Source organism: Ceratotherium simum, chromosome 11 (assembly GCF_057802395.1).
Source record: "Ceratotherium simum simum isolate JZ-2026a chromosome 11, ASM5780239v1, whole genome shotgun sequence".
In the NCBI taxonomy this organism is placed as follows: Eukaryota; Metazoa; Chordata; class Mammalia; order Perissodactyla; family Rhinocerotidae; genus Ceratotherium; species Ceratotherium simum.
In genome coordinates this window covers 47,750,157-47,776,406 of record NC_141910.1, presented here as the reverse complement: position 1 = coordinate 47,776,406, position 26,250 = coordinate 47,750,157, and the positions used below count along the sequence as shown (strand labels likewise).

Sequence of the window (26,250 nt, the reverse complement as noted above, 5' to 3'; positions counted from 1 at the left end):
GTGACCCTATCACCCCTTAAATGATTATTCCCCAAGATTCCACCCTTGGTCCAATGCTCTTTTTCCCCCGTCTTGGGTGATTTAATATGGAATCATTATGCTGATTGCATTGTTCAACGCAAAATCACTGGACGCCCATCATGCCCAAATCTCTATCTCCAGGCATTTTCCTGAGTTTCAAATTGAAATCATCCCTCCCCCCCTGCATACCGTTACCCCTTCTTATAATTTTGATTACAATCAATGGTATTGTCATCCATTCAATTACAAAACAAAAAACCAGAAGTCATACTAAATTTCTTGTTCTCATTCCAACCAATCTGTAATTTTACCTCCGAAATACTTCCCAAATTTGTGCCTTCTGTCCCTATTATACATTAATTTAAGCTCTATGCTTCTGATTCCAATCTTTGCTCCCCTCCTTAAATCTATTCTCTACTCTTTAGCCAATGACTCATACAGACTCCAAGTCTGACCATGCTACATGCCTTGGCATACTCTAAGTTACTTAGGACGGTACATGTAGAGCCCTCTATTACCTGGCCCCTGCACCTTTCCAAATTCTCCTGCCAATTTCTACCTCATACGAGAAATACTGAACACCGTGCTATCCTCGTACCCTGGCATAACTTTAGTTTTTTTTTTATTATATTTGCAATTACATGTTTCTGGCTCTGCCACCAGACATTTTTCAAGGCAGGGACTTTCTAACTTATCTTTGTGCTTCAAATGCCCAACACAGTGCCTGGAATAGAGCAGGCACTCAAGTGTTTACTAAGCTGATCTGCAGGCCTTTTTTCTTCTGGAAGAAAGTATATTAACATAATTTAACAAATACTGGTCATTTAGTAGATTATTTTCAAGATTTTTCCTTCAAATTGCTAGGGAACATGTTAAAGTTTTTTCTACTCCCACCCTAGGCTTCTTCACTTACATTTAGTGGGCAGTGAATGATTGCCGTGGAAGTAACTCACGGAAGTACCGTGGAAGAACTGTTCTCACACCAACAGTTATGTTTATCCAACTTCTTTACCAACACAATTTTGCAGGTGACTAAAAGTACCCGAGGTGAATAAATAAGTTCAAACACCGACATGCATACCCACTTCAGCAACTGAATCCTAGGAATACATTGATATATACAAATGTGGAAATGTAGTGCTGAATAAAAACAACAAAAAGGGCATTTCTAGTGATTATAATCTCGTGGGTGAGGAGAGAAACAAGCAGGAAAAAAAAAGTTTTATATAATGTTTGATAGCCTGTGATGAATGTTTGGTTTTTTTTTTGGTGAGGAAGATTAGCCCAGAGCTAACATCCATCGCCAATCCTCTTTTTGCTGAGGAAGATTGACCCTGAGCTAACATCCGTGCCCGTCTTCCTCCACTTTATATGGGACGCTGCCTCAGCATTGCCTGACAAGTGGTGCACCGGTCCACGCCCGGGATCTGAACCTGCGGACCCTGGGCTGCTGAAGTGGAGCACACGCACTTAACCGCTACACCAACAAGCCGACCCCTGAATGTATTTTTTTATTTAGGTAAACCCAATGGCTCTGTTAAAAAAAAAAAAACAAATGAATCAAATACCACCCAAATTACTTAAGGGGAAGATAATTATCTATACACATTTAAAATCTATTTTCAAAAGGATATAATCTAGGTAGATAGAACACTCAGAACAGTAAAATGGGCACAACCTAAAAAGACTAAGTATAAGAATATCAGTGAGGGGCTGGCCCTGTGGCTTAGCGGTTAAGTGCGCGCGCTCCGCTACTGGCGGCCCAGGTTCCGGTCCCGGGCGCGCACCGACACACCACTCGTCAGGCCACGCTGAGGCCGCATCCCACATACGGCAACTAGAAAGATGTGCAACTACGACATACACCTATCTACTGGGGCTTTGGGGAGAAAAAGGAGGAGGATTGGCAATAGATGTTAGCTCAGAGCCGGTCCTCCTCAGCAAAAAGAGGAGGACTGGCATGGATGTTAGCTCAGGGCTGATCTTCCTCACAAAAAAAAAAAAAAAAACAACAGTGATTTGGGCAGTGGGAAAACACTAAGTATACATGGAAATGATTTCAAATGCTTTCACTTAGCAAGAATTTATTTAACTCTATATTCTATGCCTGGCACAGTTGGACACTAGCTCAGTTTGGATCTACAGCAAAAAATGAAAATGATAGTGGCATATCCTTGATAATTTTCATAAAGAATGTTGACATCCTGTTCTAGTTCCTGGTTTCAGGTTGGAAACAAAGCACTAACAAAGGTACTGTCTGTCTCAGTCTGTTGAAGAGATAGCATTTTAAGATCTCAATGTCAAAAATTCCCTCCTAAAAAACTGCTTTCTCGTTTCTCCAAAAAATTCCCACATTCCCTACTCCAGTAAGTAATTATTTACTACAGGTTAAGGTTAAGTATGTGCGTAAAATCAACAGACACAGTCTATACAAAATCTAAGAACTTTAATATAATAACAAAACTAACCAGTGGTTTGAAATATCCTTTTTCCAGAAAACTTAATCTATGTCAAAAAGGAGAAACTGAAAGACAACTCTGAGTTTATAATGTGAAAAAAAAAAATTCTAGTTTGAAGCAGAAAATGAAGATGCAAATTTTAGTGCCATCATGGGGAAATGTATCATTTGCTTTCTTATATTTGAAAAGCTATTTATTAACAATAAAAATAAATTAAAATTATATTTGTCAAAAGAATGAAACATTCACTAGGTATATTGTGGAGTCCAAGGCTATAAACCAGATTAAAGCAAATGCTAAGGTAAATGTGCATACATTCTAAGAAATCATTTTGAGATATGAAACCTTGACAATTTAATTTCTAACAGGAAACTCCTATACATACCAAATATACTTAACAGCGTAAAGTAAGGAGACCAACACTTAAAACTTTCAAGACAGAACTTAAAATCTTTAATGAGAAATAAAAGTATTTTAAATTGTCTTCAATTTTGAACATTTTAGAATGGTAAATGCTAGCTGAAAAATCTAATAAACACGCAAAATTAACAAAATGTTCAAGGCAGACTTTCAAAAATGGTTTCAGCTATCCAAAGAATGTGCTTACCTTAATAGCAAATAGACTATTTTTAATGTTAAGACATGAGTTGATTTTTTCCTCTAAAAAGCCCAATTTAGTAGGAAAAGGATATACTATTTCTCTTTTTCACAAACATATATTTATATTTTCAATTTACTTTCTTTTAAGAAAAATGTCCCTCATTCTTAGGAAAAATGGAGAAACGAAACAAAACAAAACAAAAACCCTAAAATAGTAGCACTATTAAGCTCTTTGCCTAACACTGTGTAGCAACAGCTACACCCGGTGGCCAGAGATGAGTAGTGAAGTTTTCTAGCTATAATGGTATGGTAAAAGGTAAATTTGGAAATAGCTATTTTTCAGTTTATTTAAAGTTTTAGGGTGGGGGCTATCTTTCACTACAAATTATGTTTCAAGGAAACACTCAAGAATCTTTGGGGAACAAAGCCTTTGCGCAGAAGCTTGAAGCAAGTGTGCAGAATAATTCAGTTTAAGAAAGCTAAAATAAAACTCAAACCAAAGCGAGAACGTACAGATACTTTATTGCTCACCTTTCACACAAAGCACACCTCCAGCCATTTTCTTTCACAGCTTGACAATGTTCACGTATACAAAAACCCAGCACGAAGCGTCATGTAGATTTCAGTAAAGGAGAATGTCAAACATCAACTCAGCCAGGCTTTTGTTTTCTGCAGCAATAATAAAGGGCCTCCTGCACTAAGCAAAAATCCGTCCTCTTACTTGGTAGTGCATTTCCTCCATTACAAAAGAGTCTTCTGCCCAAAGCAAACTAACTTGTATTTGCTGAGCCAGTGGTATTAACTCGTGCATAAAACAAATTTCAGTTTGCTGTTTCTTCTAGCAGATTTCAAGTAAAAATAAGGTTGAAGGAGGAACTTGTTTTGAATGGATGCATGTCAGTTTGAATTGCTATACTTAACTAAATGTACATGTACTATAGTTCACAACTTAGTTTGCTTTTATAATCTTTATGGATTTTGGCCATGTTCAAGGTTTTTTCAGAGTTGAGCATATGGTACAGTATTCCATCAAAAGGATAAGGCTACCGAATGTGCTATCTGCAGAAGAGCTCATTTAATAGGAACTGACCTAAAAGTTCTACCATGAAGCAAATGTGGCATAATCTCTCTGAAAAAAAAAAAAGCCAATCAGGGCAGAACTGTGCTTGGAAAATAGGCATTAGAATACTTTAAAGAAAACACATATAAATGGATTGTTAATATGAGGAAGGTTTCCTAGTTGTAAATCTAAAAAAAATCTAGGAGAATCCTCATTTTCAAAACTGCATATTGAAAACATGAAAACTACTTATTCAAGTAATTTCTTCAAAAAAGTATGCATGTTCTGACTGTGGAATTAGTCTACTGGTCAATTAAAGGCAATTTTAATTACCTCTTAAAAATTCTTCATACAAAGGAGAGATGATGTGTTTCTCAAATAAACAGCATTATGCAAGTCATTAAAAAAAAAAAAAAACCAACAGAATTGAATGAAGACCTACAAATGCTTATGCCAAGCAGGATACTGCCTGCCACCTGTGGTCTCACATAAATTCAAAATCTATGCTGGTTCAGGATTCTGAAACTAAGTTTCTATTACTTGAGCTCTAGCAAAATGTAAGGTTCTGTAGCCTCAACTAGTATAATGTCTTCCCTGTCCAAATCCAGAATGATTATACTGATAACCTCCATGTTGGAAGTGCTGTTCAAATTGTCCCCCTTGGTGATAATTCTGGCTCCCCCTTCCTCCCCAACCTCCTCCTTGGCCTCCGCGACCACCTCGGCCTCCACGACCACCTCTCCCTCCACGACCACTGCCTCGATCACCGTGGTGCCCACCATCTTGATATCTATTGTCCTGCTGGTATCCACTACCCTGGTATCCACTTCCTGTATATGTAGATGTTTGGAAGCCACTATAACCACCACCACCTTGATAACCACCACTGTGGCCACCATGATAGCCACCTGGTTGGAATCCTGAATCTCGATAACCACCATCTTGGTAGCCACCTCCTCCTCCTCCTCCACTCCCTCCATCTGTCCAGCCTCCTTGATGCTTATTTCCTCTTCCTCCCCCTCGGCCACCATGGTCATAGCCACCACGTCCACCTCGCCCTCCTCCTTGTTCATGACCTCCTCGTCCTCCATATGAGGAATGTTCATAACCACCTCGCCCTCCTCCTCGGCCTCCTGCTTGCTGCTGGGGGCCATCTTGCCTTTTCTGCCATGGTGGCATCTCTGGCGGTGGAGGTTCAATTTCATTGGGTCTACCTCCTCTGTCAGGCACCCTGCCCATCAACACCTATGGGATAAGAAAGATATTGTAAACTATTTTATTTTAAAAATAGAAAGAAATGTATTTGAAGGAAAATTAAAGGTATTCTAATCACCTTATTGATGGCACAGGCAGTCTTTTCTCTTATAGAGCCACTGCTTGTCCTTAAAATCTTTGACAAGTCTTGTCTTGCAGCCAAAAGATGGGCAACAGAAATAGTACTCTTAGGCGATAAGACTGAGCGTTTTGGCTGGTAAACCTTTGCTAATTTTTCCGTCTGACTCTGTTGAAAGAAAGTGTTCAAAGACAAATGTCAATTTTCAAAATGACATAGAAACATTCATATCAAACATCTCCAAAATGGCTGATGATAATATATACTAGGCTCCAGGGAGGGAAACAGTTACGTACTCACCATTGCTCCTACCTAGTCAAGAACCATCTCACAGTACAACTGTCAGACTTGGTGATACAGCAAGGAGTGATGGTGGGGAGTGGGTGGCAGGGGGACACAGGGCTAGGGGGCTTCCCTTTAGGACTGTGGGGCTGAGAAGGTAAAAAGGTTCCCCTTGTCACTGGTCTCAGATCAAACATATTCATCTTATCTGTTTAAATATAAGAATATAGGCTCATTTCAACAATTGTGCTTTTTAATTTTCCCATTTTGCTTACTATGAGATAAAAAATGTTAGCTGTGACTAATTCGTACTAATGATATTGTATACATTTCTTGTAAAAGTAACTCCCCCATTTAACACTTTCCTCTATTATAAATAATAAATAAGAAAAAAGGGGTCTATACTTTAACCATCTAGTAGAAGTATAAGTTAATGATTAAGATTGCTGGGAAATTAGGAAACTTGAATACATCATTTAAACGTATTTGAAACACAAGCTCCCAAAAGATAAATGAACAAAGCATACAAGAGAAAGTTCACAAGAGAATATAAACTCGAACAAATATAAAACATTTTTTCCGCACAGGAATCAATAAATGTAAATCAAGTAACCTAAATTTTGAGAAACAACAACAAACTCCTATTCACTAAATTTTGGAAACAACAGTTACAACTACAATACACAGCAAAACAGCACAAGAACAAAAAGTATCTGGTAAGTCTGCTGGTTATATGCAGGTCTTCAAATATTGATGGTAAATGTTTAGATCATATAATGTGAAAAAATAGGATGTAAAAAGGTATTTTTACTATGATTGGATATATGGACAAAGTACGGAAGATAGTAATACTAAAAATGAAAGTAGTCGTGGTTAAGACAATAGGATGATCAGTAACTTCATTTAAAAAATTTTTCTTTAATAATTAAAAAGATAAAAAGATTGTCATTATGAAAATTATAAGAATATGTCATATTTCTTTTTCTTGCAGTCACTATAGTACCTACAATAAGTGCTCAATCAATGTTGAATGGAAACAAACACTTTTGAGAAAATGATTTCACATATGTTTCAAATAAAACTGATTTAAAATGCAATTTCAAAGTGAGATATAAGTACATAAATTTCATTACGAGAAACAAAAATTCACTTTGTGCATATCAAAGCAATTTCTATAAAGTGATTTAAAATGAAGTGTCAAAGTGAGATATCAGTACATAAATTCCATTAAATGAAACAATAGATTTGTGCAAGTTAATTTGTATACTTTCCTTATTCTCCCTAGTATACTTATGTATTTTTTTTTTTTTTTTAATAATTTTATTTATTTATGTTTCCCCCAAAGCCCCAGTAGATAGTTGTATGTCATAGTTGCACATCCTTCTAGTTGCTGTATGTGGGACGCGGCCTCAGCATGGCCGGAGAAGCGGTGCGTCAGTGCGCGCCCGGGATCCAAACCCGGGCCGCCAGCAATGGAGCATGCACACTTAACCGCTAAGCCACGAGGCCGGCCCAACTTATGTATTTCATAGAATCATTGTGTATTATAGTTCAAAAGGATCTTAAATATCACCTAGATTGAAGATGGCATTTTAAAGATGTCAAAAACGAGGAAAATAAACTGGCACTCAGACATGCTGTATCAGGATGCCAGCTGTAAAGTCCATTAATGGCAGTGCCAAGACCAGAACCACAGTGTGTTGATCGGTCAGTGCACTGTCATCGATCATTATGTTTTGTAGCTGAAAGCTGCAGGTTATTGTTTTTGAAGTGTACCTACCATGCTGAGAGGGAAATGATTGTGTTTAGCAAAGATAATTTAAGAAAGGACTGATATTTCCTAAACAGCACTCACAGGAGAGAACAATTTACCCCTGGTGTTACTATTGACTAGCTCTGAGATGGCAGACAAAGTCTCCTATTTATCTGGGTCTCCATTTTTTTAGTTGCAAAACGAGGGGAGTTAAGACTGACCTCTAAGACTCCTTTCCAACACTGAAATACTGTAACTCAATAAATATCTACTGCAACAATTTAGCAGCCAAAATAAGGCTGTACTAAGGTTTAACGATCTTAGGTGAAACTAACATATTAGAAAGATAATTGGACACTAAATAAAACATTCTATGAGTCAAAAACTCAGAGAAAAAACTACTTTCAAAAATGAATGTACTATTGGGGCCGGCCCGGTGGCGTAACGGTTAAGTTCACGTGCTCTGCTTTGGTGGCCCAGGATTTGCAGGTTTGGATCCCGGGCACGGACATACGCACCACTCACCAAGCCATGCTGTAGTGGCATCCCATATACAAAATAGAAGAAGATGGGCATAGAAGTTAGCTCAGGGCTAATCTTCTTCAGCAAAAAAAGAGGAAGATTGGCAATGGATGTTAGCTTAGGGCCAATCTTCCTCACCAAAAAAAAAAATGAATGTACTATTAAGGGAACGTCTAATAGTAACACATCTGGACCAACCTCCACATAAACTCAAGGATTAGTTCCATTTCAGGGTTGTAAGAAGGTCAAATGAATCAACTGTGCCAATTAATTCCTACTTACTGAACATATAGTAGATATTTAATAAATATCTGTTGAATGACCAAGACCTTTGCCTACGTTATCTAATTTAAGCTGAAATAAAACTTAAGTTTTACCAGATTCTCCAATACTCTATAAACAGATCATAATATTAGGTCTTGCTAAGGCCAGTATTTCTAACTTTAATTAGCAAATTAAATCCTTAGTTTAACGTATAGTAAACAATTTAAAAATTTATTATTTTAGTAATTTTCAGACACTCTTTCCATTTCTCTTACAAATAAGTACTTCCAGTAGAGTATATAACACACAATTTTGTTGAAAAATATTTAAAAAATTGAAAAATAAATGTTTTCATTATTGCTGAATAGCTGAAAGAATTGCTACTCAGCAACTCACTAAAGAAAAATTTCTACGTGTGTCTCCTATGCATTTCTCTTGTAGTCTCCACTATATCTAACTGTGCTAGGAATGTTTAAGGATCACGTCTATAAATACCCCTGCTCTTTTAAATTATTTAATGTGTACCTTAGCTCTGTCAGACCAGCCAAAGGACTGGACAGTGACATCCAAACGCTTTATTAGCAGCTTTCTCCGAACTTCATATTCATTGGCTACGGCTTGGTTAATTGCTTCTATCTTTTCCTGAAACGAAATTAAAAAGACCAGTTAGAATTTACATCTGCTTGACCTTCTGTTCCAAAAGGGCATAAACTGTGTCTGTTTCATTCATAACCGAATCCCCAGCACTCAGCACAAAATAAATAATTTAATAAATATAATAACAAAAGTTATAATAATAAATTAAGTTAGTGAAATGATAGGCGAAATAACGTTGATTCAAAACATAATACAAGTACAAAATTCTCATTTAGTTTTCCCTTAATTCACTGTGTGAAGCTCAGATCATTGAAGTTTTTGGCTTGAAGGCAATCCACTTGGCAATTAGAAACACACATCATACTGAATTTCAAGTTAATCAGTTGCGTAAATTATAAACTACAAGATAAGTGCTTCTATTCTTACACAAATAAAATTATTCTGTATAAATCTTAAGATTCGCAAAAATGATTCTAAGGCTGTCCACCTATTAAACTACATATTAGAAAACACAACTTAAAAAGCCAAACTGTTAAGTGTCAACACAAATATCATGAGATAGATGGTTCCTTACAAAGTTTACTCGCGATGATCACTACTCACCCAGTGGGCCGGTCCCATTGGCTTCCTCAATAAAGGCTTTCCCACATGATTAGGTGGAACTTTTGCTAATGTTTCCTTTAACTGACACAAAAACATAAATGAATGAGTGAACAAATCTAAAAGTAAACATATCCTCCTCATCTTCCCAATTCCCATCATATCTTGCCATCAAAAGAAGATTCCTGACAGAGGCAAAGGTGGAGGATGTTTTGAAATGTACAAGACCCGCATGATAATAAAGACACTCACTTGTCCCACTCCTCACGTGCCTATGGAAGCATGATTCCTTCACTGCACCTAGAATAGTGCCTGACAACAGTAGGCACTCCATGTGTATTTGCTGAATGGATGAATGAACACACAGAAAAATATGGACTATGGATACACTGCTGCTCCCCTGTAGAGTTCAGCCAAATTTGTGCATCATGGTGTCCATCTACCCCACAATGCAAATGTACCAATTCTTAGAGTTCAGCAGATACGCATATAGAGAATAACTCTGCTATAACAAATATCATTCTCTTCTATTCATTAATTTTTTATTAAAATTGCTTGTTCCTAATCAATTATATAAAAAAACTCTTAACTGTTGATAATGTGAGGTATAAAAATAATTCTGACTTATTTTCACATACTAGAATATGTTAGCAGTCAACAAATCTAGTTTGCCAATTGAAACATATAAGACTCAAAGTGACTGGATTAAAACCCAAAAATATTAACATCCTTTTCTGTCCAGTCAATGGGGAGGAGGGTGGTAACATTTAATGATAAAGACCTTAAAATTAATTGCATCAAAGTTCAATGATAAAATAATTTTAAAAAGGACTTAAGTCTCTATTCTTTTTACATTACATCTAGCTTATTTCAGCTTATAAACCAAAGTGTAAAGTTTCCTTTTTGAGAAAGAAACCTGCTAATATGTTAAAAAAAAATAGTAAAATACTAATTTCTCTTTAAGGTATCTAGGATTTAAAACCCAAAACTCATTTAGTAACATGTACTTAATAATATGCACATTAGGTTCCCATTAAGAGAAATTAACTTGTTCATTTCAAACAACTGTAGGACTATGCCTTTAATACACTACAATCTGGTACTAAAGGTCTTACTTTTTTTTCAATCCCGCTGAAGAATTGGAACATAGTTATATTGGCTGGAGGTTTGGACATTCCTAGAGCAATACATATGCCTTTCAACTCTTGAAAGACCTCACTACCGCCTCCTTCTTGAGCTTTTTTTGGAGGAGTATTCACACAGAGCATTCTGGCAGCTTCTAGTTCTGAGATGAGGTATGCTGAAGTAAACAAAATAAGATTTCAAGATGAGATACAGCTACAGTTAATAGTCATAAGTCTGGAGTTACAACTCTATAGACCTAATGATATGTAACTTTTAAAGCTGCAAGAATGGATAAAAACAAAAAAGGAAAACCATTTTTACCTGCAAATGAAATAACACATAAAATGAGTCTGTAAATCAGATATTTAACCAATACGTGTTTAAAGATTGGTTTAAAAATAAGTGATTCCTCTTTGAAACCAAAGGATCAGGGTAGATCACATCTAAAAATCTGGTTTCTTGCATTCCACTAGTAAGCAACCTCCAGAACAGGGGTTGGCATCTGTTAAGAAATCTGCAAAAGGTGGCAGGTGGCCAATTTTCAGGACGGTTAAAGAGGTTATTTTTCTTTTACTTCTCACCACTGACACGCACCAGTAATATCACCATCTTGCCCTCTTACCTTCCAATACTTAGGTAGTCTGTTTAGAACTGGCATGAAACAACAATATTTTTAAGTAGTCAAAGCTTAACTTACAGGAGAAGAGGGTACTCAACTCCCAAAAGTTCCTTCTTCATGGTCTCCTGTAGCCTAACGTCACCCTCTGGATGTTCAAAGAAAACCCTCTTCCATCTATATTCTTCTCAGTATTCCTTTTCCCCCTACTTTCCTCATTCTCGCCCCCTCCTCTGAAAAAAAAACAAAAAAACAAAACTTTCTAATCATTTCTTGGCAGAGTACTTTTGTATCAGTATCATCCCCTTGCGTCAGTCAGGTATAATGAGGGCTGCAATCTGTTTCAGGTAATTTGGCTGAAGGTATAAATATTCAACCTTATTCCTTTAACCTTTCCAAAGACATTTCAATTTTTATAAAAGATGATTAATAATCATGTGGATCTTAGGATTTCAGATTATACGACCAAGTGAGAACCTTCTGACAATATGAGGGAGATAGTTTTGGAAAAAGACATTTTCTGGGCTCTTAAGCCCTATTAGAAGTAGAAAAGAATGATCAGCTTGAATGTCTCATTTCCTACAATGCTAGAATCATAGGGGTCATAATTTGGGCAGATCATTTCTGAAAAGCTGCCAACTCCTATTCTAGAACAATAAAGACAGATAAGTTTCTAGAAAGGTCATTCTAAGTGGGTTTGATAAAATCTTAACGTGCTCCTATGCAAACTGTATGAGTTAAAGATCAAACAGGACGACTTCACTGCCATGAAAATAATCACTGCTGTCATAAATAACGTTTTGCTGGAACACCGCCACCCTCATCCATCTACACGTCGTCTAAGGCTGCCTTCATGCTACAACGACAGAGGTAAGTTACTTGTAACAGAGACCTCACAGCCCTCAAAGCCGAAGATATTTACTATCTGGCCCTTTAAAAAAGTTTGCCAACCCTTGTTCTAGAAAATCATACGTTATATGATTTAATAAACTGCTCTCGGGGTCGGCCCAGTGGCGCAAGCGGTTAAGTGCGCGTGCTCTGCTGCGGCGGCCCAGGGTTCGCTGGTTTGGATCCCGGGCGTGCACCGATGCACCATTTGTCAGGCCATGCTGTGGCGGCGTCCCATAAAGTGGAGGAAGATGGGCACAGATGTTAGCCCAGGGCTAGTCTTCCTCAGCAAAAAAAAAAAAAGAGGAGGATTGGCAGATGTTAGCACAGGGCTGATCTCCTCACCAAAAAATAAAAAATAAAAAAAAAATAAACTGGTCTCTAAATTTGGGACAATAGCTCAGGCATTCACAAAAGTAGTTCACCAATACAATTATCAGCAAAAAACAGTAGCTGTAACTGATGTATTCAAAGTACTAGGAAAGGCACTGGAGATATAACACAAAACAAAAAAGATTATCTCTACTGACAATCTAGTTAGGAATAAAGAATACATGCATAAAAAGATGAATAGGTCTTTATCTATTGGGAACTCAGATATCTGAGTTATTTGACCTAAGGGAAATAATCTGACAACCAGAAAGGCCAATGAACAGCCGAAACAGTTCTTAACCTGACACGTGAGAGTTTTTCAGCCACTCATTCAAAGACTATTCTATTTTACTAACAATTCTAATGAGGTTGGTTTATTTTCCCCCTCAAAACACAATGTATTAAAAGATTCAAATTAGTAAAGCAAGGTTGCTGGAAGAACTAAGTAAAATTATAGCATCAAGATGTGACAACTGATACTTGGAAAGATAAGGAATATTTACACAGAGTGAGCAGGGAATGAGGACATGTACATAAATACCAGCATGAAAGAGAGGATACAAACCGAGGGGAACATTTTAGAAAGGGGAAACAGCAGAAGCAAAGATAAGGAGGGAAGTGAGTGGTGCCTATGCATGCATGAAGAATTCCAAGAGCAGAGTAACTTTAGTTGATTTAATCATTCAGTTGAGGAGCAAATAGTTGTATATTCTTGAAGAGCTTTTAAGGTGATAGCACATTAAAATAAAGTCTACAATTATGACGCTGAGTCCAAAATAATAATGTTCAGTGCAATTTGCTTAAACAGGAAAGAGTAATAGGCATTTTGTAAAGATTTATATTCAAAGTGGTTTTTATAAGTATCAGCACTAAAAAAGCCCAATTCTGAGCTCTTTGGAAGAATTAGCTATTCAGGGTCATTACTAAGCTTTCCATAGAGCTGTTATCTTCCTATGTAAGATAACATATTCTAAATGCCAAATATTAGGTATTAGTAAGGAAAGGAGTGCTACAAAAGAAGAATTAATGAGTATACTGTGGCTGAGCCAGTTATAGAAATTATACAATTTGAAGGATACTGACTGCATGCATTAAGAATTATACGCAGCAATATCAGTATCTAAAGCAACATCTAACCTTATGTGTATATCCACCTCCACCCTTCCCCCACCCCTGCAACAATCATTTGACAAAAGGTAAGTTAAGAAAGTGATTCTGGAATAACTTAGTGCCTAAGTGTAACGGCTATGAACACATTTTTTTTTTTAAACTTTAGAATCTTCAAAAGTGGAGTTGTATTGTTATTCAAAAACCATAGTACAGTTGTAAAGACAAACATTTAAAATATCCTCCGAGTTGTGTTTGTCAAAATAAGAACTATAATATTCAGTTAACCAAAGCTTAATCTAAATGTATCTCAGAACGCTACTAAAATTTTGAGTTAAGACTACTGGCTGTGTTTACCGACGAGTTTATTTAAAGGCAATAAAATTTGTGAGTCTACTTACTGCTTTTCAGGGTGAAGCAAGAAATAGTAGTCAGTATATAAAAAACATGGAAGGAAAGAACTTTTCATAATAATTTATTTCCTAGAATGATCAGTAAGTACAGGAACAACCCAAATACTATTCCAGAAAATTTTACATTGTAATTTGACATATTTACAAACAAAACCAAAACCCTCAAACAATTGCCCTAATACAAATATCAACAAGACAAAATACTTTAACTTTTTAAAAAAATCTTCATTACCTCCACACTATCTTCCCAGTCTATTTTAAAATGTGCTTCCAGTCTAGAACACTAAGGTTTAAGGATCACACACTTGAACAACACTGGGTGAAGCACAACAGCCTGAGTACCAGTAAAGCTGAACGACAGAAGAGTAGCAATCACAAACCAACGGTGCTGCCAGGGCACAGCCCCACTGTTAGCTTCTACGTTGGAAATAAACAAAGTTTTCTTTAAAATAAGTAGTATTCTGAATTAAATCCGTAATGAAGTACAACAGTAACAACCAGTTTATTAGTCATGGAAAACATAAACAGAAAATAAGAGCTACGTTCGGTAGCCACGAACTTACTGAGCAAGAGGAGGCAGTTCTTCTGAACGAGAAGGCGCTTGGTCACATCCCCAGATGTCAGTGAAACATATGGACAGTTCATCTCCCCTAGGAGCCCACTCACCTCAAGCTGGAATTCTTCAGCTTCACTTGGGCCTTTTAAGAATTAAAATAATCTTATTTAATAAAAATGATTGTTTTTCCAATTAGCATAACAGTTATATATAAATTGAAATTTTTAATAGGATTTTCCTAACACAAGATGTTCCTTTGTCTTCTAATTCATCCTTTCTCACACCACTGCCGATTTTCTTTCTTAAAGTTTTCATGAGGTTATTCCCTTATTTGACAATCTTTAATGGCTTCCTAATTTCTACCTAATCTCAGCTAATTTTTTGTCTGCCATTAAAGATTCTTCACAGACTCTCCACTTTGCCCTTCCTAGCACACTGCTATGTAGGAGCAGCTTCTACATGGATGTAGCAGTTACCTACTACCTCCACAAATATTCCCTCTATTCGTGCCAGGCTTGTCTCCTCACTGCCCCAGGGATGGTCTGTCTCATTTCCACTTCTGGGCCTTCATTTAAGTTATTCTCTGTGATTGACATGCCCTCTACCCTTTCCTCCTCCATCAAATCCCACCTATCCATCAAAGCCCAGTGGTCTTGCTTCTTGACGAATCCTTCCCCAAGTACTGTTGCACTCAATGATTTCCTTCCCCTGTGAACCATAAAGTGATGCATTTAATTACTGTATTAATCTCCAGTTGTCTCATTTGTGCCTAACAGTCCCAGTTAGACTAAATTTGGAGATAGCAAACATGTCTTGTAGTTCTGTACTCCCATAACACGTCAAATATAGAGTTTCTTGGGTGAACCAAGGGAAAACAATGCTTTCTTCCTTTCTATTTTGATGGTTCTCTATTCAATATCACAGAGGGGCAAAAATTAACTAGCAAACTTTGAAAGAGTCACTGACTTGAGTCCATTTTCTCATCTGTAAAATGGGAAGAGTATATTCTCAGTGTTTTGCAAACTGTGTTCTGTTAACGTCAGAATTCCAGAGAACTCCATTAGAGGCAGCTGGGGAGGCTGAGGGGAGAGTTGTGCTAAGTAAGAGTACTCCCTCTCAGCTTCAACTAGGACAGCCATACTTTTACCTGTTTTATATGTTGGCTTCTATAAAATGTCTTCATTGAACAAAGGGGCTCCAGGTTATAAACAGTTACCATCTAGTATAGGTGTTTTCAAAGGTTCTTCCTATCTCTGAAATGTTAGGCCAAGAGGCAACGTTTACAACACTGGCTCCCAAAGTTAACTGCCGGGATCCTGGCTGTATCACTTACTGGCTGTGTGACCTAGGCGATGTATTTAACCTCTTTGTTCTTCCTTGCTTAATGTATAAAAGAGTAATAAAACCTGCCTCATAGGGTTGCCCTGAGGTTTAAATGAGTTAACACAGGTAAAGTGCTTAGAAGAGGGCTAGTGCTCAATAAGTGTGAGCTGCTACTATCATTACTGTTACATTATACTCTCCTTAATAATTAGAATTGGATGCAACTAACATGAACACATTAAATATACTAAACATGCAAGAGACTACGCTCTTCAAATGGGATTTTGTGAAAAAAAAATGAGATTATGTATATAGTTTTCTATAAGGGTGGGTTAAGAGGTGGGCATTTTTCTTTGCCTCCTACTATAGGTTTACCTATGGTAGGAGGGAACCAGATGGTGGAGTGTCAGGTTCCAAGCTTTTGTCTCTTTGGCAGCATCGACGAACTAGTGCTAAAGCAATAACAAAATTGGCAAATATAAAGCAGCTGTCAACACCATAAATCTGATGGTGCTGGATCTGGTTGGGATGTATCTAGCGATACATTCCTGATAGAGAAACTTTCTTAATAAAGCATTCTCTTTCTCCCCATGCATAGCAGAATTATAATGCATTTACTTTACATGCCATATGTACTTCTGGAATCTGGCAGTCCTAAGAGAAAAACATTGCAATTTCTAGTTTCAGCCACCAATTTAAGATCTCGTAAGACATGTTTTACAAAGAATAAAAAGTTCATAGATGTCATACTTGTCTCCATTTTTCTGTATCTCAGTAATAGCGTCTTTTCAACTTCTACAAATTTTTCACAGTTGTGGGACTACATTCTGGTTTTTCAACTTCTGAATCACCTTATCTCTAAAAATAATATTGGGACGGGCCGGCCCAGTGGTGTAGTGGTTAAGTTTACGCGCTCCGATTCCGTGGCCCGGGGTTTGCAGGTTTGGATCCTGGGCGAGGACCTATGCACGGCTCATCAAGCCGCACTGTGGCGGCGACCCACATACAAAATAGAGGATGATGGGCACAGACATTAGCTCAGGGCCGATCGTCCTCAGCAAAAAGAGAAAGATTGGCAACAGATGTTAGCTGAAGGCCAATCTTCCTCATCAAAAAAAATACTAATAATAATATAGGGAAAAAAAGTATTTGGTTTCTTTACAAAATTTTTTTTACGTTTACAAAGAAGTGAAATTTCAGCTGCAGTACTGATAATGTTCACTTCACAATACCCTAATTTTATTTTTATATTTTGCCCCTAAAATTGAACGTTTACTTACTGTTAGTTGCTTGCACATTTTCCTCTAGTTTACACAGCACTCTTAATTCAGATACCAGCCAAGCACAGAGTTTGGTAAACTCAGGGGAACTGGCTCCAGCAGAGACTGCCTGAGACAGAGCGCCATCTTCTAACAATGGACCCTTGTAACTGGTGAGTAAGAAATTACACTTCAGAAAGAACATAAAATCACATCTAATATATTACAGATACAATATATTTATGTACTATTTGTATAATTAAGCAATAGTTTAATAAATGTCATGCTGACCAATTTCTAAACTTACAAATATAAATAAAATTCAGAATTATACTAAACCATTCGAAAAATAAGCTAAGCCCTTCAAAATACACGTGAATGCTTAATAGAATCACATATAATATACTAATAAATTATTTCAACTTCTGTATATTTACTGAAAGCTCTTGTTGTACCAAGGTTTATTTTCTTTCTTTAACTGAATTGAGTATTAAAACTAGATTAATAAGTGACAGCTAATTATACTATAGTTTATTATTTCAGAAATAAAACTTAGGCTATCTTTTCTAGAAATTTTTCCAGAAATCAATTAGGTTAGGTTTTTAATGACCTTCTTCAAAAGCAAAAACTTTACAATTAATCATTTATTTCTTTTTCCTATATTTAATGACAGGTAAGATTAGTAAGACATTCTAGTACCAGAGAAATGTCGAAATTAATTTAATAATAGCTGGTGACCCGATGTTTGAGTGAACTGGTACAACTGAATCCTAATCCCTTGTAAATGCTTCAAATGTAATTTAAAAAAATTATTAAATATTCAAACATTCATAAAAGACAATAATAATGAACTCCAATCTAGAATATAGCTAGAATTAAATGTCATTCTCAAAGTAATTTTAAAATATATATATTTCAGAAAGTTATTTTATCCTCTTTTAAATGAAATATTGATAAAAAGTTATTAAAGATGCATTAAATATGCTTAAGATAATTCAATTTTAGAGGTATAGAGATGTTAGAGAAATGACAATACTTGATGCTTTTAAAATACAGTTATATGTTTATATATTGAATAGAATGGAAAAAATCTTACACAAAGAATGAGATTATATATAGTCTGGCATCTAGATTCAAAACTGCACATTATTAGACACTGGAATAACGAGACTAGGCCTAGAAATTTCTCCTTGTGTTACACATTTAGACTTGCTTAGTTTATTCCTACTGTGTGCCAGGTTACAGATAAAGGACAGTCATTTAATTCTAATATTTCTCAGAGAATCCTTGAAAGTACTCATGGATTAAGCCTGAGTTTTAAAGACTGACTGCCACCAAACTAAGTGATGGTTAAAATTTATAGCAGTTTTCAGAAAATCCCATGGTTTACATTACAATCCATCTCAATTATTTATTTGATTAGTTTAATTACAGTAACAATGACTTTTATGGTACCCAAGAGAAGAAAAACATAGTTAAAAGAGGGTAAAAGAACAGTAACGGGAAGAAACAGCCTCCGTCACCAACTGTTAAGGGACCTCTCTCCATGCTGCTTGTCTACATTTAAATAAGGTTTACCTCTATCCTCTTGAATTCTACTCTGTCCTCTCATCTTAAGTGCCACTTCTTGAAGGAAGCTTAGAACTTCACTTCCTTTCCTAGTTTTGTTTCCCATTTCCTTTCCTTTTCCTGACCCTCCTCCGTTCTTCTCACAGCAGATTCTCATAGTGTGAACTTCCACCTCACTTTGTACCCTTAAGTGCTCAGCCCAACACCGCCACAGAGCAAGTGTTCCTCAAAAATGTCTACTGAATGAATGGCTTCACGTGTGAGCAAGCAATTTAGTCTGAGATGTCCACCAAAAAGAGACCATTTTGCTGAATGTGACTTTTACTTATGTTCTAATCAAAGAAATAGGCCCCCTAAAGTCAGGAAAATTCATGAAAACTCAGAGCAAGTTGCAAAGAAAAGAACAATGGCAATTCATTGTGACAAAGAAAGATAATAAGCACTACCACTTCCTTTTGTAGAAATTTCTACCAGGACAGCAAGTTACTTATATGGGCAGACTTTGGGAACCCTCTCAGTGTCCCTTCCGAAAGGAGAAAGGTTTCCAAGTCTTGAAAAAGCCTAAGGGAAGGTTTTGATAAAGGACTTGTTACTTTATAAACACAGTTAGCTAAATCTATACATTTTTTTGACACCGTACCTGTAGGCCAATATTTAATCATACAATTTGTTTCTGCAACCACATTTACCCCAAGAGGTTCTAAGTCCTCAAATTTTAATAGAGTACACTGATCCGGGTGACCCAGTGAGATAAGAAGCCCTATTTCCAGCTTCTAGATACTAATGAATTATGGCTGGGTAACTGTCAGCAGGAGAGAGCAAATGCACAACAAATAAGGAGGGACTTGTGGGCAAAGACGACCCTAAGGGCAAGCGCTAATAGTGGCTCAACGAAGCAGTGTCAGAGTCAAGGGAAACTACTAGTGGTTCCCACGAAGGTGGTGACAGGTTAGGTGCACAAGTGAGCTGGCTGGCGGAACGAATGCAGCGCACAGACATGTGGCTGAAGGAAGCCTGGGTGCACGCAGAGATGACTGGGCAAAGGAGATTTTCTGAGGGAAGTGGGGTGGGGTAGGAGTAGGGGCTCAAGACAAGAGCTGGAAGTTTGGAGGACATGTAGGAAAACACAGAATCAACTTTGGCAATCTCCAGAGTGAGGGGGCAGGGCAGGGAGAATGGGGAGCAAGGAAAAAAGCTCGGGGAGGGGGTTGGCGAGAACTGGAGCCCAGACAATGACACGCATGACTGACAAACGCTGCGGGTAACTCGGCTGCAGGGAGCACAGGGCAGGCCTAGGGGCGTCGCAGCTGGAGGGACCCGAGCCGGCAGGGCAGGCAGTGGACGTGGCATTGGGGTCCCGGAGCCATACGGAGGCGACAGCCAGGAGCCACGGGGTGCGGCGTGGAAAGGCAGGTGTCTCCGACTGGGCGGAGGAGGTGTTCCCGGGGGGCCGGTAGTATGGGGTTTAGGAGACCCGTGCCCTGACAGTCTTACCCTAGATCTTCTAACGACTCCAAGATGTCAGTCTCCATGAGGTCACACTCCATGCTACTGTGGTATTCAAATTTCCGAGTCGTCAGGCTCCCCTCTTCGCCGGCAACGCGTACACTCGCGCATGCGCTGCCTCCCCGGAACTTCCAAATCGACAGCTGGCGCTTCAGCCCTCTCACTGCGCATGTCCCGAGCGTGCGCAACAAACTTGGTCCCGCCTGCCGCCCCACCCCTGCGGGCTACAGGATTGCCGGGCGGCACAGTTTTGCACATGCGTATTACTGAAAAGTGAAGCCGGCGGCCCAAAGAAGGGCAGGAAGACTGGCTGCGTGGCAGCTGGGCGTGGGGACCCGGCGAGGGGGGAGCGCTCTCAACTCTCCTAATTGAGTGTACGCATGTGCGAATGTTGGGGCGAGGCGGGCGGGGGAGGAGCTGGGGAGGGCAGGGGGCCTTCTCAAGACTTGGGTGGGTGCAGGCAGTGACACGGAGTTACTGGATCCCAGGGAGTAGGGTCAGTGGTTGTCCGTGGCGTGTTGGCGTGTTCTAGCATTAGTTGGGGGTCATGGAGAAAGAGAAAATTCACAAGCTCCCTTCTGTTTCCTTAGGACAGGGGTAGCCTGGCCAAGTGCCGAGGGCGGCAGAAAACATGCCATTTGATTTCCTTGCGGCTGCAGTAGGTGTATTTCAGTGTTACGGAGGAGTCAACTTGGCTTTGACACGGATGTATTCAGAAAGTTGTTTCGTCAACCCCCTTTGCATTTTCTACCTGATTTCTTAAGCCCTTCCCAGACACTAAGCATCTTATTTTAAAAAGGGGGCGGAGGAGGGTTTCATTCTGTAACAAATAGAATATATTTAAATCCACGCAGTTTAGACAGTGAATAAACTTTTTTTGCTGTTAGTGTTATTGGTTTTGACATTATTTGGCTGGATATGACAGTCACTTCACGATGGGTTATGATTTTTTGGCAGTTATTGGTTGGATATGTGCTTAGAAATTATTGAAAATGAGAAAAATTGTTTTGAAAATGATGGCATATTTAGAAAATTATATTTAACCGTAAGTTGGCGTGTGTTGCATTGTGTAGGCATTTAATTAAAGAGTTTTCACATCGGTACCAGTAGCTTTTATTTTGTAGTTCTCAAACATTTTTGTGTCTAATGGATAAATGCCCCCTACCCTTAATCATGCCTTTTATAGTTCTTTATTTTGCCTCATCTGGAGTAGGGGAAGGAATTAACATTTATTGTGTACAGTACCTAGTGTGTGCTTGACATGGTATTACTCTCTTGATCCATATTATTTTATGCAGTCATCATAAGGCTGTGTAAGTATTACTCCCATTATACAGATCATCAATGGCTTAATGATCTGTCAAAAATAGTAAGACCAATAAGGACTTGGATTTTGAGGTTGAGGCATATCTGAATACGTATTCCTTTTTATTTGACTAGTCAAAGAAGGATTTATAAGCAGGATGTGAAAAGATAGGAAGATCTAGCTAGTTGAATTTGTTTAAGCTTGTATATATTATACATAATTACCTTATAATGAAAATAGAATAATTATTTGTTCTCATAGCGTTGAAGGTGCTAAACAAAAAGTAATGCTTAATGCAAAATCAGTCTGAAAAAAAGGTTTCATTCTTGACTCACTTTTTGATGTAAGTTTTACTATTATTGAGTGAACAAGTGAAGATTCCCCTAAGTTTCTTATTGTTTTCTTTCTAATGAAAATTGTTAGATTAAATGGAGGGTACAAAGGGTTTTTAAAAATATTGTTATTTAAAATAATTCTATAATGGATTTTGCTGCAATAAAAACAATGCTTTTAGTGGCCTGCCCTGTGGTGTAGTGGTTAAATTTGCACACTCTGCTTTGGTGGCCTAGGGTTCGAAGGTTGGGATCCCAGGCGTTGACCTATGCACCACTTATCGAGCTGTGGCAGGCGTCCTACACATAAAGTAGAGGGAGGTGGGCACAGATGTTAGCCCAGGGCCAGTATTCCTCAGTAAAAAGAGGAGGATTGGCAACAGATGTTAGCTCAAGGCTAATCTGCCTCACAAAAAAAAGCCAAAAAAACAATGGTTTTAAAAGTAAATTTTGGGGCCGGCCCCATGGTTTAGCGGTTAAGTGCGTGCGCTCCGCTGCTGGCGGCCCGGATTCGGATCCTGGGCGCCCACCGATGCGCCGCTTCTCCAGCCGTGCTGGGGCCGCGTCCCACATACAGCAACTAGAAGGATGTGCAGCTATGACATACAACTGTCTACTGGGGCTTTGGGGGAAAAAAAATAAATAAATAAAATTAAAAGTAAATTTTGTCATCATTGCTATAGGATCTACTAGGAATCTTTTGCATTTTATTTTGTAATTGTTTATATTGTAACCTGGATATCTAAAGACTTCATTCAAGCTGAATTTAGTAGAATTAAAAGAAAACTGATCTGGGTTTTGGGGCCCCTGGCTTTTTGCCTCAGATCAATATAAGAAAGAATTTTCTAACACTTAGCATTGTCTAAAGTCCGTCAGGTATCTTTGAGAGATGAGTTTTCTGTGTAGAACGTGTTCCACTAGAATCATGAATGATCTTAGTTTAAAGACCAGCATTTCCAGATCTTCTTGAAAAGAGTAATCATATTTGATACTTGTGAAAAAAATGTAGAGGAGAAGATTGAAATGAAAACTCATTTCAGTTTTCAGAAGAGCATCTTTTGTGTCATAACCTTCAAGATTATTATAAGGGAAATTTTGAATTATGTAGTAGTTAAAAATTTATGCAGCTGAGGTTCTTAAGAAAGTAACTTTTAAAATCTATAGAAAGGTAATTTTTATAATGGCAAATAATTTGCCTTTACAATGACCCTCTAGCAAGGAGAAAACAAGAAAGCCCATAGATTTGCTCATGAAATGAAAGTTAAATAAAGTCCCTTTCAGCTTGCACAGTGAAAACAGTACTTTTTTCCCCCTAAATATCAGCATGTGGAATTAATCTCGTAGGGTCGCAAATACTCTCACATTACTAAAGAATGCTTTTTTTCAAATCAAGCCTCTGGCTGTGTTAATATATTTTCTGAGCCCTGGAAATTTTTAGAGAATGTTACAAAGTTTGAGAACAATATCTTGCCTATGTTTAAATTGAGGAATAGGCATTGATATAGATGATATAGATACATATAGACATACCCACCTTCTAGAATAAAAGCTCCAAACTTGATTTCTGTTTTTTCCCCAACAAGGCTTCAACCTGGTTGCCATGTTCTGCCAACCTGTGAATCAGGCACATAGTGAACTAAATAGACACTGGTCTAATTTGGATGCAGTATGAGTTTATTAGACTCTAGCCCAGGGGTGATAAACTAGCATCCATATCAGGCCAAGAGTTATGTTTTGTTTGGTCTAACTAATAATTTAAAGAATTTTGAGTCATTTAAAAGTTTGTAGATAATATCTAAAAATCTGAATTTCTGGGTTTTCTTGAAAACATACATCTGATGAGTTGGCAGCACTAGGCTCTTATCGCCCATCAAGGCAATGATTGGCTTGGTTTGAGAAGCCCACCCCTTCTAGATTGGGCATGAATCTACTAGTTCTCTATGGTTTCTGGATCCTGTCACTCACACAATATATCATATGCATGTACACCCAGCAATTTACTTGCCGCTCTGTAGGTTTGAGATTTCCAATCTCTGTTATTCTTTTACTTCTTAATCATGTTGATCATTTCTCCTGCCCTACCTCTCACAGGCCTCTCCTCCTTTCTTCTCTGCCCATTCTAGTGTAAGGGAAGAAAATTTTTTCCTCTACCCTCCTAGGTTTATGAACGGGGTGTGCAAATTAAACTGACCTAGATTAACAGGAGAAAAGGCACCCAAATTTTATTGATGTTATTTTATTTAATTTTTTTGTTCATTATGCTTCACAGAAAAGAAGTCAAAACTCCAAAGAGGTGGTTAGACTTGAGAGTTTATACTCTGTTTTAACAAAGAGTGGTAAATTGTGGAGAAATGACTAAATAGAGGGAAAGGATTTTGAGCTGCTAGGGGTGGTAAATTGTAGGAAGGTAAATATATGGGGAAACTAATGAAAGATGAGGATTATTTTAGTAAGATTTATTTTTGCAGACTCCTCTTGGTGCCAACTTTCTTTCTTCTTCATAGTCTTAATACTCTCCTGGAGTGGGGATTTATGGCAGTCCTAGTTTCTTCGAAGTTTCTGCTTTTAGTCCATTAATGGAAGCTCTGAGAAGACTTCTTTCTGCATCTGTTGATTCTTAATTACCTTCAGCTCAAAATAATGCATATGCCAAAGTGGCACATTTTCGGGTGGCGTATTCTGATCTCCTTCACTAGTCACATGGAACTTCTACTATTCACTTGACACATCTTGTCCTTCCATGTCTCTGTACTTTGTACAAGTTGTTTCCTCTGCCTGGAATCCCCTTTCCCTCATTCTCTGCCTGGCAGATTCCTCTTGCTCAATTTTTAAGAGTCAGTTTGGAGGAAGCTTCTCTGACTGCGTTAGGCACTCATTCTCTGCCTCCCAAAGCTTCCTTAGCACTTTGTCCCAAATAATGTTCCTTCTCCAGGCAAGTGCACACAGATGCCTTCTGCTTTCTCTGCTGCTTTGGTTGCATTCTACCCCCCCCCCCCCCCGAGGTTTAGCTCAGCTTCACTGCTCCAGAGAGAGGGTATTCCCCGACTGTACTGGTTAAAGTTAATTTTCTTGTTCTGGATTTCTAAGGTAGTGGTGCCTAACTTGATACTATCATAACTATCTGGGGGACTTAAATGAGGATTCCTGGGCCTTGCCTCTGATGACTCTTACGTCAACATTTCTGGGGTTGGGTTTAGGAATCTGTTTTTTATTTTTATTTTTTTGCTGAGGAAGATTCGCCCTGAGCTAACATCCATTGCCAATCTTCCTCTTTCTTTTTTTTTTTTGCTTGAGGAAGATTAGCCCTGAGCTAACATCTGTGCCAGTCTTCCTCTACTTTGTATGTGGGTCGCTGCCACAGCATGGCTGGCGAGTGGTGCAGGCCCACACCCAGGATCCAAACCTGTGAACCCGGGCTGCGGAAACGGAGTGCATAGAGCTTTAACCCTTTGGCCACAGGGCTGGCCCCAGGAATCTATTTTTTTTAAAACCACCTCAGGTGGTTTCATAGTTAGTCCTTCATCATTTAACATTTATTAAGGTTATATTTTTATGTTGCTTGTTTAATATGTTCTGATCTGTTCTATCCAGTTGCTATAAAACCATGCCTGTCACACGTAATGCTTAGTACATTGATGCATACACAATAGGCATAAAAAAAGTTAATTAGCTGATTCACAAGAAAATTTTCCCTTTTTCATGACCAGATTTTGCTTTCTTCAGAAAGAATAAAGTGATTCTTTGCAGGGAATAAATAAGTATACAGCAATGAATTATGCTCTGAGTTCTTGGATCATCCTGGAATTCAGTCAATGCCTATTTAAAACTACGCTATTCTGGTAAGATGATATGTTCTCTGCTGACTTACATTGTTATTAGTGACTTTGTCTTTTATCCTAGTGCAGTGATCCTTTATGGTGTGGGGGGTTAGAATCCTCAAGAAGACTTTTCAAGCTCTCCATCCACAGTAGTCCCCGTGAGAATCATAGCATTGTAATGAGAGATGCTACCTATTGGGAGTGTGCTGTGAACAAAACAGGGCTAAAGCAGAATAAAGACTGTGAATCACTGACCTAGGGAGAGCTTGTCAATATGACCATTATGATTAGATAAGTGAACTTGAGGCTGGTTTTGAATGTCCTCAGCAAATCTTAGTTTCCAATTCTTACAGTTACATACTTAATTTCTTTATTATTACAATGGATCATTGTTTACAAACACAATAGAGATAAGAAAATATATTTTAAGCAGAAACAATTCTATTCAAATCCTTGTGTTGGATTACTGTATGTTTTGGAGAATTTGGGTCAAGTCTCATGAATTTGACTCTAGAGAGAACTTTGGGCCATCATTCTAGACCAGCCCTTCTCAACCACTTCCAAGAGAG

General features: G+C 38.0%; 1 protein-coding gene across 1 annotated transcript; it reads right to left on the bottom strand.

Moving 5' to 3' along the window:
- Positions 1 to 3,583: 3,583 nt before the first annotated feature.
- On the bottom strand, positions 3,584 to 20,348 carry TSLIG3A (tRNA splicing ligase complex subunit 3A). Its single transcript, XM_004418149.3, has 8 exons — positions 20,214 to 20,348; positions 17,172 to 17,320; positions 14,576 to 14,710; positions 10,607 to 10,791; positions 9,495 to 9,575; positions 8,820 to 8,936; positions 5,474 to 5,641; positions 3,584 to 5,385 (listed from the first exon to the last, which is right to left on the bottom strand). The coding sequence occupies exons 1-8, from the start codon at positions 20,264 to 20,266 to the stop codon at positions 4,714 to 4,716; spliced, it is 1,560 nt and encodes a 519-aa protein (XP_004418206.1). The 5' UTR covers positions 20,267 to 20,348; the 3' UTR covers positions 3,584 to 4,713.
- Between the last annotated feature and the right edge of the window lie 5,902 nt (positions 20,349 to 26,250).